Raw genomic sequence first — 12,236 nt, 5'->3', positions numbered from 1 at the left:
CCTTTAGCAGTGACACTTCCTCAATGATGATAAGCTAATTTATGCAGCTAAATCTCCTCTGTGAAGAAATGAAAGCTAATTGAGTCATTACAAAGTAATTCAGGAAGGAATACCTTGTATAAATTGGCTTACTTTATAAATCCTTCTCAAGTGATTTTCATGCATCCTAAATGGTACTATTCAGATCCCCACTCCCAACCTTACCCCCACCCCTCGTTGCTGACATAAGAAATCAGTTAAACTTTCCAAAACTTCAAACTTTTTATTTGTGCTAGGGGATGGGGAGGCAAACCCTGAAAAGTAAATGTAAAGCAATGAAGACATACAGGCTGAGAATACAAAAGTTACCTGAAGAATTGCTAACATTCTCCTGGCTCTGTTTCCTTGATTCTTCAATCTTCACTGGCACGTTGGCTGTTGTTGCTTCTTCTTCTGCAGACACAAGCAATATGTTGAACAAACATGTTAGTCTATAGGAATTACAGCCCACACCAGTTCAGCAAATACAGAGAGTGGATGATGTGGTGTAAATCAGAGAAGGAACAAAATCAGCACATACTGTAGGCTGAAATATAATCAAACGCTTGGGTGTCCCTCTTAAAAACAAATACCCTAGTTCTGAACTAGAAATTGGGTGCGCTTAGAACCATCCTTGTTCTCCAATGAAAAAAGTTACTCGAAGTGTCATTATGAGGTCATCAGTTGCCTTCTTTAGTTCCAGTGCTAACATAGGTTTTTGAAACAATGAAGATCCCCACAAGTTGACTCTTCTCACATCATTGTCACAGTGCAATCACATTTCCTTTAGATTTGCCTTCATATGGTGAGAGAGCCAGTGTGGTGTAGTGGTTAGAGTGTTGGACTACGACCTGGGAGACCAGGGTTCAAATCACCACACAGCCAAGAAGCTCACTGTGTGACCTTGGGCCAGTCACTGTCTCTCAGCCTCAGAGGAAGGCAATGGTAAATCACCTCTGAATACCACTTACCATGAAAACCCTATTCATAGGGTCGCCATAAGTTGGGATTGACTTGAAGGCAGTCCATTCCCATTTTCATATGGTGAGAGCTAATAGCATATCAAGGCAGTGCTGTCCCAAGCCATTTTGCTGCCAGAAGTAGAGCTCGAGTCAACAATTAAAAATGTCCTGATGTACCATTCAGATATGGATTCTTGCCTTTTATCTGTCTTGCTCTCCTGTACCCCATTGTGCTTCCTGAAGAAGGTTGCTTCAACTTACTATGTAGCACAGCCTACCCTGCGTCAAGGAGAGATATGCTTGAAAATTACAGCTCTCCCTGATGGAATATCAGGTATCACCATATATAATAAGGTCCATCACATAAAAGTTATCCAATTAAATCAACATGGGCAAACATTTTCACATTTAAAAAAAAGCCTAAAAGTTTGGAGGTCCTTAAAAAAAAGTTTAAACTAATTTTGTCCTTTTTGTATCACTGATTGATTCACACATTACCAAAGCAATTTGGTTACTGCTAAACTATGGCTATCTGACTCAGGCTATCTGGTGGAAGTACTATTTCAGATCAGTTCCTACGCTATTGTTCCATCCTGGGGGGGGTGAGGGGGGGAGCAACATGAGCATGGGAAATCCCATGAACCACCCTAACTAACTACAATCCATCAATAATTTCAACATTTTACTACAGGAACACTGGATGTAGCCACAGTGCAACCGCAGCTTCTGAATACTCTTCAAAAGTAGTCAATGTAGGGAGAATGACAGTCCTTGAGGTCACCAAGGCCACAATAAATAACGAAGAACAATTGTAAGTAGGTGTCTGATGTCTATGCTTTAACTGTTTCTATATTTGTAATGGGCTTCAACTGGTTTTATATATGCAAGTGTTTTATAAATGATTTTATATTGTATTGTGAAATCACTTTGAGATGCTTCATAGGAAGCAATTCATAAATGAAATAAATAGCAACAATAAATAGGAAAGTATGCAATATGCATTAGAACAATTAAAACCACCAACTGCATTAATAAACATTAAAAATTAAACTAAAAATTTTTTTAAAAGGTTATTCCATTTTAAACAGTACAACTGATTAAACAAAACTATAGCAGAAATACTAAAATCCAAAAAGGCAAGCAGCATCATTTTGACCTAAAGGACTGATTTAAAAGTGCATCTTTATGTCACACCTGAAATTTAATAAGGAAAGAGACAACCGTATCTTCAGGTCAGGACTAGCCAACGTGATGCCCAACAAATACTGTTGGGAGTCCAGCTCCCCTCAGCCCCAGCCAGCATGGCTAGTGGTCAGGATTACAGGAGTTGTAGCCCGGCACCATACTAGTTAACCATGCTCTAAGTATTTGTTGATGGAAGTCACTCTTGGGTAAGCTTCAGTCTGGGATTCTAGAATCAGCAGTACATGTAGAAGTGTATACACACACACCCCACATATCCAATGCTTTAGAAGTAAGACCCCAACACTCTGATGTACCCCATCTATTTTAGATCTCAAGAATGCCTTAAGTATCATCACAACCACTGTCCCTGGATTCTTTTTGCCAAATCCCATCCACCCGATCACAGCAATCAGGTTCTATTTCATCACCAAATATTCCTTCTAGATTGACAGAGGATAAAAACAGGAATTGGGTGACATCAGTATACTGATGGCTTCTTATTCCAAATCTATGAACAGAGATTTAACAACAGTGAGACTACTCATGTACTTAGAAATGTTTCACACTTGTCAAGTGCATACAAGCCAGGCTACCATTTCAAAAGTTTTGTCCAAAACGGCCCAATTATAGTCTTGTTATGTGTTGCGTTAAGTCAGACAGAGGAACGGCAGCAACTGTAACTTGGAGATTAAGGGCATAGTCTACCAAACACTGTTGCTTTGTGGGCTCATCCAGCTATCCAGTGTAGATGGATGAACCAGACACATCTTATGTTAACATCACACCATCCAAAGAAAACTGGTGTGGATAAATCTGTTGCAGAAACAATTCCCTTTAAATTTTATTTAACCATTAATAGCTCATTCAAGGTCCAGTTGGGGTCAGTATGTTGAATTTGGACTTGGGAAGAAACCCAGCTTGTAATTGTTATTCGGCCACAAAGCTCACTGGGTGGCCAAGGGCAAGTCAACTACTTCACAGCTTAACAGATAAGGATTTTGTATACATAAGATGACATAACATCATAGATGGAAAAGTGCTAGGGAAATGCTGAACAGAAATACAATTTCCTGTTACCAAACATCTAAAAACCTAAGCGGCAGCACACAATCAAAAAAAAGAAATGCCTTTCCATATACTATTAGGGGCACCAGGAGGCACTCTCATCCTGTGGCTCATATCCCAGGAACAAACATTCACATCCTCCGTTCGTTCGTTATCTCTCCTTTCCACTGGGTATCACATTCCTAATTATGTTACTCTGCATAAGTATCTGTTAATATGCAGCACCCTGGGTAAAAAGCTTTTGCTAATAAACCCTATCAAGCTGTTTTACTGTGGCATCAAGGCAATGATGCCAGCAGTTCTCACGAGTTCAACTTTCTCCACTACTGGAAAGAGTAAAACCTTTGCAGTGTTTTGAGTTTAACTAAGGAGCTACTCTTTCAAAAATGTTCATCTAGCCCTCTTTCCCTGCAACCCCATTTGCCCTAAGCTACACATGAAAACAGTGCACATTTCTTATATCCCCATCTCTTTTCTAAACTCCAGATGTTGCTGGATTCCAGATGCTGTTGTAGTCCAACTCATATCAGCCCAAGTCTGAAGGGTCAATGACCAGGGATGACAGCATCTGGAGGGCCACAGGCTTCCCATTCCTGGTGTACATGGTGATTGTACATCAACATAGGATGAGTGGATGCCTACATAAAGATAGGTCCCTTGCTTATCTTATAAGAAACTTATGATCTAAAGTTTGATAATGCCTGCAGACAAAGATAAAATAAAAAAGACCCATTGCCCCTTAGAGACCAACAGATCATGGACAATCTCTTTCTTTCATCAGATGCATGAAGCACATCCTCTGGATGGGGTGGGGGAAGAGGAAAGTATAGAAAAGTAGTTATAAATAGGGGTGCAAGTAGTATAGTCTTGTGACTAGAATGGGGAGGATTTTGTTTGGTCCACTTTTTACAGCAGACTGACCTGATCTGACACTGCAGAACTTACTTGCAAATTGGAATAAAACTTCCAGTTGGATTACACACTTCTCCATATTCTGAAGTGCATCTTTGGTGCACAAAAGGCTTGCACAAAAATACATATTTTATTTAAAAGATGCATCCAAGATGTACATTTTACTGGTAAATGCATGTAACAGCACTGAAAGGAAAATATTTCATGCTATTTCATGGTGTGCACAAAATGTGTACAAAATGTATTATTGTTGTAACCTGCCCTGGGACCTTTGGGTGTAGGTCAAGTAATAAATGATAATGATGGTGATGATTATGATAATTTAAAAATGGGATTGAATGTCTGGAATGGCATACAATACAGTAACCTAAAATAACAATTAATATTAAGTGGATAAAAAAAGTCCAAGTTAGGTTTCTGTGGTGCACTTATGCCACAAGATAGTTTATGTCTCAGATAAATATGTATCTGAAGTAAACAATTCCACTCCATGCTCCCCCAGAAGCTCTGGTATTCATTACTAAGATACCTGCATTAGCCCTTATTAATAACATGCCTAATAATAACAAGCACTGTATTGTGCTACATTAGCTAAGAGAGACCATGCCACTATACAAAGTTAATTAATATCTTAGATAACAGTTTGTGGGTTAATATATGCTACTCAATACTTTTAACAACAGTAAACAAAAACAGTTGAGCTATGCAGTAAAATTCATCAAGCAACACAGATGGTTATAAGGTTTTCATTATGTGGTTTCCATAGCAATCATACTGCAAATCTGGAAGCTCCTTGCAAATAAGCAGCTTGTATTTACATGCCTTTCAGCTGCACCATGGAAGTCTTCAACATATGAAATTATTATTTCAATCACATTAGAAGCATCATTGGGGAAAAGTTTGATCAGTCATGGTTGCTGCAGGTTTTAAAGACAATTTTATAAGAAATATGCATTTGACAATAGTTTCATGCCTGTAGTGTACAAAAGTGCATGTTTTTGAAAACTGAGTGTAATCCTAGCCATTTTAAATAATACATATTTTTTGCTTTAAAAATGAGCATACCAGAGAAGGAAGGGCCTTCTCAATAGTAACACCCCAGCTTTGGAACTCACCCCCTTCTGAGATATGACTGGTGCAGATATTGCTAAGTTTTCAGCAGCAGTTAAAGGCCTAATCATTCGCTTAGGCTTTTGCTGGAGATTAGTATCTGACTGGATTTTTAAAAAAAATGTATTATTTGGTTGTAGATTATTTCCTTTCCTTTTTATGTTGGTAGTTACAGTTCCTTGCAAAAGTAATCAGACTCCTGACCCAAAAGACTTAAAGCTATTATTGCAGCGAAAGGTGGCTCTACCAAATATTAATGTGTGGGGGTTGAATACTTATACAAGCAACATGTTTCAGTTGTTTATGTTTCTTACAAACATTTCCCAAAATAAAAACAATGTCACCTTACAATAATTGATTTTGAGTTTCAGTGTTTCAAAATGAAATATCATACAGAACAAAATTACAGTGTACCAATTATAATTGAGTAATATGAGAGCACTGGTCAAGGGTCTGAGTACTTTTACAAGGCATTGTATATGTACATGAAGTATATTTTAATTGCAGCTAGCTCAGAAATTGTGTTTTTGCAAGGATGAGCAGGCTAAAAATGTTTTCAACAAATAATTTTTAAAAAATCATCTTTAAGAATACAAGAGTTTTGAGGATACTTATCATTACACTTAGAAGGAAAGAAGCAGGGCTTGCCCAAGACATTTTCCTGCCTGGAGTAAAAGCAAGATGTACAAAAGCTGACTAGTTTGATAGCTGCATTTTAGTTCAATGGGACCTGAGGGGAGAAGGCCAATTAAGGAGGCAGGGCAGGCTATATGGCACACACAGCACTGCCTCATTCCTGCCCCTCAACATCTGAACATTGAGGCAGCTTCCTTGCTTTACCTAATAGTAGAGCTGTCCTCAGAAAGGAGATACAAAAAGAGCCATAACTAGATTAGAGTCCAGTGCTATAGTCTGAAGGAACATGATGCAGCATGGGTCTGCCTGCATGGGAGACCACCTTGGAATGGCATGTATGCTATTTTGTGTTCCATCATAAAGAGTGGATCATTAAATAATTGAAAAGAAACAAAATCTCAAAAGGGCTTTCACTAGTGAAAGACAAAGATCCAAGTCTATGGGGGATGTGGCCGGCACATTTTAATGGGCCAAGGTTCCTATCATCTCTTCCTCAAGATGATTTATTTTGATTATTAGCCTGCCCTATCTCAATGGATGAGAGCCAGTGTGGTGTAGTGGTTAAGGTGTTGGACTAGGACCTGGGAGACCAGGGTTCAAATCCCCACAAAGCCATGAAGCTCACTGGGTGACCTTGGGCCAGTCACTGCCTCTCAGCCTCAGAAGAAGGCAATGGTAAACCACCTCTGAATACTGCTTACCATGAAAACCCTATTCGTAGGGTCGCCATAAGTTGGGATCGACTTGAAGGCCATTTCCATCCCTCCATCATCCCAATGGCTTAAGCGGCCAATAATCCATTTACCAAAATATTCATTAAAATGAGTCACTAAATGACTCTGCAGCTCCATATATCATTGCTTGCCCAACTCAAACGATTTGATTATCATTTCCCCACTCCCTACCCTCGGAACATCTGAAATGAGTCTTATTGAAGGAGAAGAGACCAGGAGCTGTTATTAACAAGCACTTCCTGACTCCCCTATAAAAAGGCCTTAGCAAAACTCCAGCATCTTGCCTTGCAGCAAGTTGCAGAATGTCAAAATCCAGAGTCAGATCACACATTTTGTTGAGGGTTTCTGGGCCTCTGAGGTGCTCTCAGAGACATATATGCCTTTCTGGAGCTGGGTAGAACCTGAAAAGTGGAAGACTGATCAAGGGTGCTTCTCTCATGTCTTCATTAGTCAAACTGGTTGCATGGGCAAGGCTACCAAGACCCTATCCTCAGCGAACTACAAACACTCATGTTCCTTCTATCTTGGGACCAAGGACTATATCTGTTGTAGATTGTTGTTGTAGAGCAACAGTTGTAGATTCTCTCAACTGGCTTAACAAACACAGAACAGGCACTACTTTGGTAAGCAAGTATGAAACCTTCTGAATTACATAAAAGGCTATCTAATAAGAAACATACATCTAATTTATGTCCCTTGTCAGGTCCAACACAACCACAGCTATTGTATCTCTTGGAAATAGACTGCCTTCAAGTCGATCCCGACTTATGGCTACCCTATGAATAGGGTTTTCATGATAAGCAGTATTCAGAGGGGGTTTACCATTGCCTCCCTCTTAGGCTAGTCCTCCCCAGCTGGCTAGGGCCTGCTCAGCTTGCCACAGCTGCACAAGCCCGCCCCTTCCTTGTCCGCAACTGCCAGCTGGGGGGCAACTGGGCTCCTTGGGACTGTGCAGCTTGCCCATGGCTGCACAGGTGGCAGGGCACATAACCCCTGAGCCACTCCCTGTGGGGGTGATCTTTAGCTTGCCCTTGACACCCAGGAGACACGAGCGGGGATTTGAACGCACAGACTCGGGACTCCCAGTCAGGCTCTCCTCCCCACTGTGCTGTATAGCTGGGGTTAAAAATATTATTTTTGCTTACTCTCAAGCTATATTTTTTCTGGATGGCTGTTATAACATTACCCTTGAAACAGCACTTTGGTGTGTCCTGTAAAACAATTGTAGTGGACATTATTATTATATATTACACTTGTTGTCGCTTTTTACAAAAAAAACCCCTCTCAAAGTAACTTTACAGGATCAAATACAATAGATAAAAATAATTAAAACATTTAAAACATTTTATAATACAAAATACCTAAAATGCTCATCCAGTAACATAATAATGACGCCTACCCACCCCAATAAAAGATAAGCACCACCATACAGGCCAGCTTATTTACCAAAGGCCTGAGTGAATAAAAAGGTCTTAGCCTGGCACCTAAAAATGGCTAATGATGTTGCCAGGCATGTTTCCCTGGGGAGAGCATTCTACATTGTTCACTACAGTAATCGGTGTCCTCTTTATAAAGATCCTTGTGAAAAAATATTTGTCCTGGACTTCCGGGAAGGGTGACTTCGCTTGTGCCTGCTTTTGGGACGGGCTCCCGCCTCAAAAGAAGCTTATTCAGATATAAATCAGTCAGAACATTTTTTTTTTTTTGACTGATGAAATTTCTCCCGGGCAGGGAGAAACGTAGAGATCAACCTCAAAAGCCTGTTTTTGTTGGGAGGACTGGATTTCATTAATTTATGAGATAAGGTCCAGCCAACAATGCCGGACGGACTTCCGAACAAGCTCTATCTGTATAAGCGATACGTTTATCTTTTCTTTAAAGAGAGAACGGACTAACAGGCAAGCACCCTTCTTTCTATTATTTTTTTTACTTGGTTTAAATTGTTGCAGCAAAAGGAGATTTGTCAGATTGATCGGCTTTGGAAAACTTCTGGGTGAGCTATAACTCTTCTCTGTTATTCACGAAATTAACAGCTTATCTCTGTTTCTGTCGCAAAAAGCTGTCCTGGAAGTGCATTCTAAAGATAATAAACAGAAGAGGGATTTCTATTCCGAGGAATATTATATTGTCTGGGACTATTCTCTTTTTGGTCTATTTTATTTTGACGAATCTGCTTCTTCACGACGCCACTAACTGTTTTGATGCTGGGAACTAAATTTGTTTTGCATTCTTGAACATAGAGAGATAAGGCAGGTTGCTCTGTTTATACTGTGATGTCATCAAGCCTGGAATATTAACCCAATTGTTGCTGAAATAAGAAGTGGTTCTTCTTTATTTTTGTTTTGCTTTGTTTTCGTGGTTTTAAAAATGGCAATCAAGAAAGTGGCTGAGAATCTGGAAGTAACTATGTTTCAGAAAATAATGGATGAGATTGAGATAACGAAACAAACCCTGCGACAGGGTAGTAAGGAGCTGAAAATTGAACTGAGCAAAATGACGCAGGAGCTTAAAGAAATAGGGGATCCTGTGAGAGAGGAGAATGAGATCAGAGATGAGAAAAGAAAAAATAAAGGGAAGATACAAGCCCTGGAGATTGGAACAAATGTGGAATTGGAAAAAGATCTGGAGTTTATGGATTTTAGAAATAAAATCTACTGTTTGGAATTTAACGTTATCTTTGAAGAAATTAATGAAGATATTAGAGATAAAGTTATCAATGGCTTGGATAATCTTCTGGACTGGAATGATGTGATGGAGCTTGATATAGAGAAAATCTATGGAATTAACTGCAGCCATGTGACAATGGAAAAACTCTTAAGAGATGAGCCAGTGCATTTTGTAAAAAAGAAGAACACAGATATGACTTTACAACAGTATTTCAGCAACTTATTCAGAATGGATGGCAAGAAAATATTTGGGATAGAGGAAATTCCCATCAGACTCTTATTATATGACTATGGCTACAACAGCAAGATTATTATGGAATACTGATAATGGAAGATTGGACACTGAAATTACTGGACTTAACAGGACTATTGAAGATGGAAGATGGAACTAATAGGGATAATGGAATAATGGCTATTGAAATTATTGGACCTAACAGATTCTGATGAGATGGATTAATCGAAATGTTTATTTGGACTATGGTTATGACAATAAGATTATTATAATTATTAACGAGATGGATTAATTGACATGTTTATTTGGAGAAAAATTGATAGATATATTTCTTAAAGAATTGAAACCTCTCTTTGACTTTTTGTGGAAAGAATAAAGTAATGTTTATGAGATTTGATGATTAATTAAGATAACTACTGGAGGAAAGTGATTTTATAATATGATTTAAGAGACAGGATTGTTATATATTGTAGACCTATAACTGATTTGATATGTGACAAATGGGAAGTCAACATTTTATTTTTTTTTTGTTTAATCATTTTTGTTTTGTTTTGTTTTTTGTCTTTGAATGTTTTATGATTTTGTTTTCTATGTTTTATGAAAATTTGAATAAAAATTATTGTGTAAAAAAAAATATTTGTCCTGAGTTCAATTGCAGGAGAAATTCTGTCACAGATAGTGAGGGTTGTTTTTGTTTTTTTATTTGACAATGAAATTATGTTACTTTGTGTGTTTCCTTATTTGCATTGGCAGTCTTAAGGGCTAAATTTGTGGCTCAACTCTGAAAGTTCTTTACATTTTGTTTTGGTTTATAACTAAACAACTAAAACTGGTACCCACAAGCAAGCCAGAGTCTCAACACTTCTCCCTAATTTCAAATACAATATTTTTGCAATATTTCAGACATTAATATCTCCTCTATACAAACTTAAATTCAGCTCAGATATGTAGCTTTAAACCACTGCTTCGGATTAGTTTTTATTACTGTTCTTGCTTTGAGGAGAAACATTCTCTTGCACTGCCTTAATCTTGTAAAGGATTTGAGAGGCCATTTATTTACTTACATATAACTAATATACAAACATCTATACAACATTTTTGGGTGTGTTAAATTTAAATGGGATTCTTTCTAGGTGTGCACATATTAACTGTTCAGAAGCGTGTGTGTGTAAGTAAGTAAAAGGGATATTAACTCTTATCATCTTGAACACATTAGGGATGTATAGCAGAATATAAATCTAGACACAGACACTTCTGATCCTCTCTCTGACTTCTGAGGGGTAAAGAGGACAACTGTGTGGCAGAATAAAGGAGGCTCAGGAAATACTAAACTTCAGAGTGACTGCCGTTGCTCTCTGTGGGTGGCCACAGATCTGCAACATTTCCATGGACATCTTAGACCATCAGCAGGCATAGTTAGTCTCAACTCCTGCTGGCTCTGCAGGGTGGCACATCTTTTGAAAAAGCAATCAGCAGGGCCTAGAATAAAGCATTTCCTGGCACTTCTGAAATAATTTCCCCATGTAAGACAATAATTTGGCCCAACATAGGCAACGCAAAGTTAATTAAACAAAGCCAAGAATAAGGTGACTGCTGAGAGAGGTCAGATGAGGAGGTGGTGGTGGGAAATTAAAAGAAGAAGGGGAGAAAGAAGAGGAAACCTGCCACTTAGTAATTATTTACCCATAAAATAGCTTTACAGAAAATTTATTTATTTATTTATTGCACTTATATACCAGCCCATACCCGAAGCTCTCTGGGTGGTTTACAGCAATCAAAAACATTAAAACAAATATACAATTTAAAACACATGTTTTAAAAACTATTTAAAACACAATTTTAACATTTAAAACAATATAAAAACAATTTAAAACACATGCTAAAATGCCTGGGAGAAGAGGAAAGTCTTGACCTGGCGCTGAAAAGATAACAGTGTTGGCGCCAGGCGCACCTCGTCACCTACATCATTCCATAATTTGGGGGCCACCACTGAGAAGGCCCTCTCCCTTGTTGCCACCCTCTGAGCTTCCCTTGGAGTAGGCACCCGGAGGAGGGCCTTTAGTGTATGGGTGGGTTCGTATCGGGAGAGGCATTCCATCAGGTATTGTGGTCCCAAGCCGTGTAAGGCTTTATAGGTCAAAACCAGCACCATGAATTGAGCTTGGAAACATACAGGCAGCCAATGCAAGAGGGCCAGAATCAGTTTTATATGTTCGGACCGTCTGGTCCATGTTACGAATCTGGCCGCTGCAGTTTGCACAAGAAAATGTCTTTGTTCAGTTCTTCTGCTTTGTATACCTGAAGAAAGCAACCCCCCCATAAAATTAAGTCAAAGCAAACACCTGTTCCTTAAGCATGTTTACCCCTCTCCCCAGTTTAATGCAAGGGATGATGGAAGAAGCAAATTCAGGAGAGATGAAGTTACTTTGGATTTTACTTCTTTCAGAAGATGGGTCAGAGCTTGTAGCAGTTTTAAAAAAATATCTTATAAAACTCATTATTTTATACTGAATGTCTCAGTATAAAATGAACACTTACGTGAAAAATCTGAACAAAAAATCATAGGGCACAATTCAGCTAAGGATAAATACTTTTAAAATGGAAATGGACTGCCTTCAAGTTAATCCTGACTTATGGCGACCCTATGAATAAACGGTATTGAGGTGGTTTTACCATTGCTTTTCTCTGAGGCTGAGAGGCAGTGACTGGCCCAAAG

The 12,236-nt window shown here is 38.7% G+C and overlaps 1 protein-coding gene across 3 annotated transcripts in view; it reads right to left on the bottom strand.

The window, feature by feature from the left end:
• The window catches only part of SKAP2 (src kinase associated phosphoprotein 2), a 162,442-nt gene that overhangs the window by 28,220 nt on the left and 121,986 nt on the right, over positions 1 to 12,236 (bottom strand). For all 3 annotated transcript variants that reach the window (XM_061585999.1, XM_061585998.1, XM_061586000.1), the window contains one exon: positions 349 to 432. In XM_061585999.1, coding sequence (XP_061441983.1) covers positions 349 to 432 — 84 coding nt within the window. The remainder of the gene's footprint in view (positions 1 to 348; positions 433 to 12,236) is intronic.

This window comes from Rhineura floridana, chromosome 10 (assembly GCF_030035675.1).
Source record: "Rhineura floridana isolate rRhiFlo1 chromosome 10, rRhiFlo1.hap2, whole genome shotgun sequence".
NCBI classification, from domain to species: Eukaryota; Metazoa; Chordata; class Lepidosauria; order Squamata; family Rhineuridae; genus Rhineura; species Rhineura floridana.
This window is presented reverse-complemented; position numbering and strand designations above follow the sequence as displayed.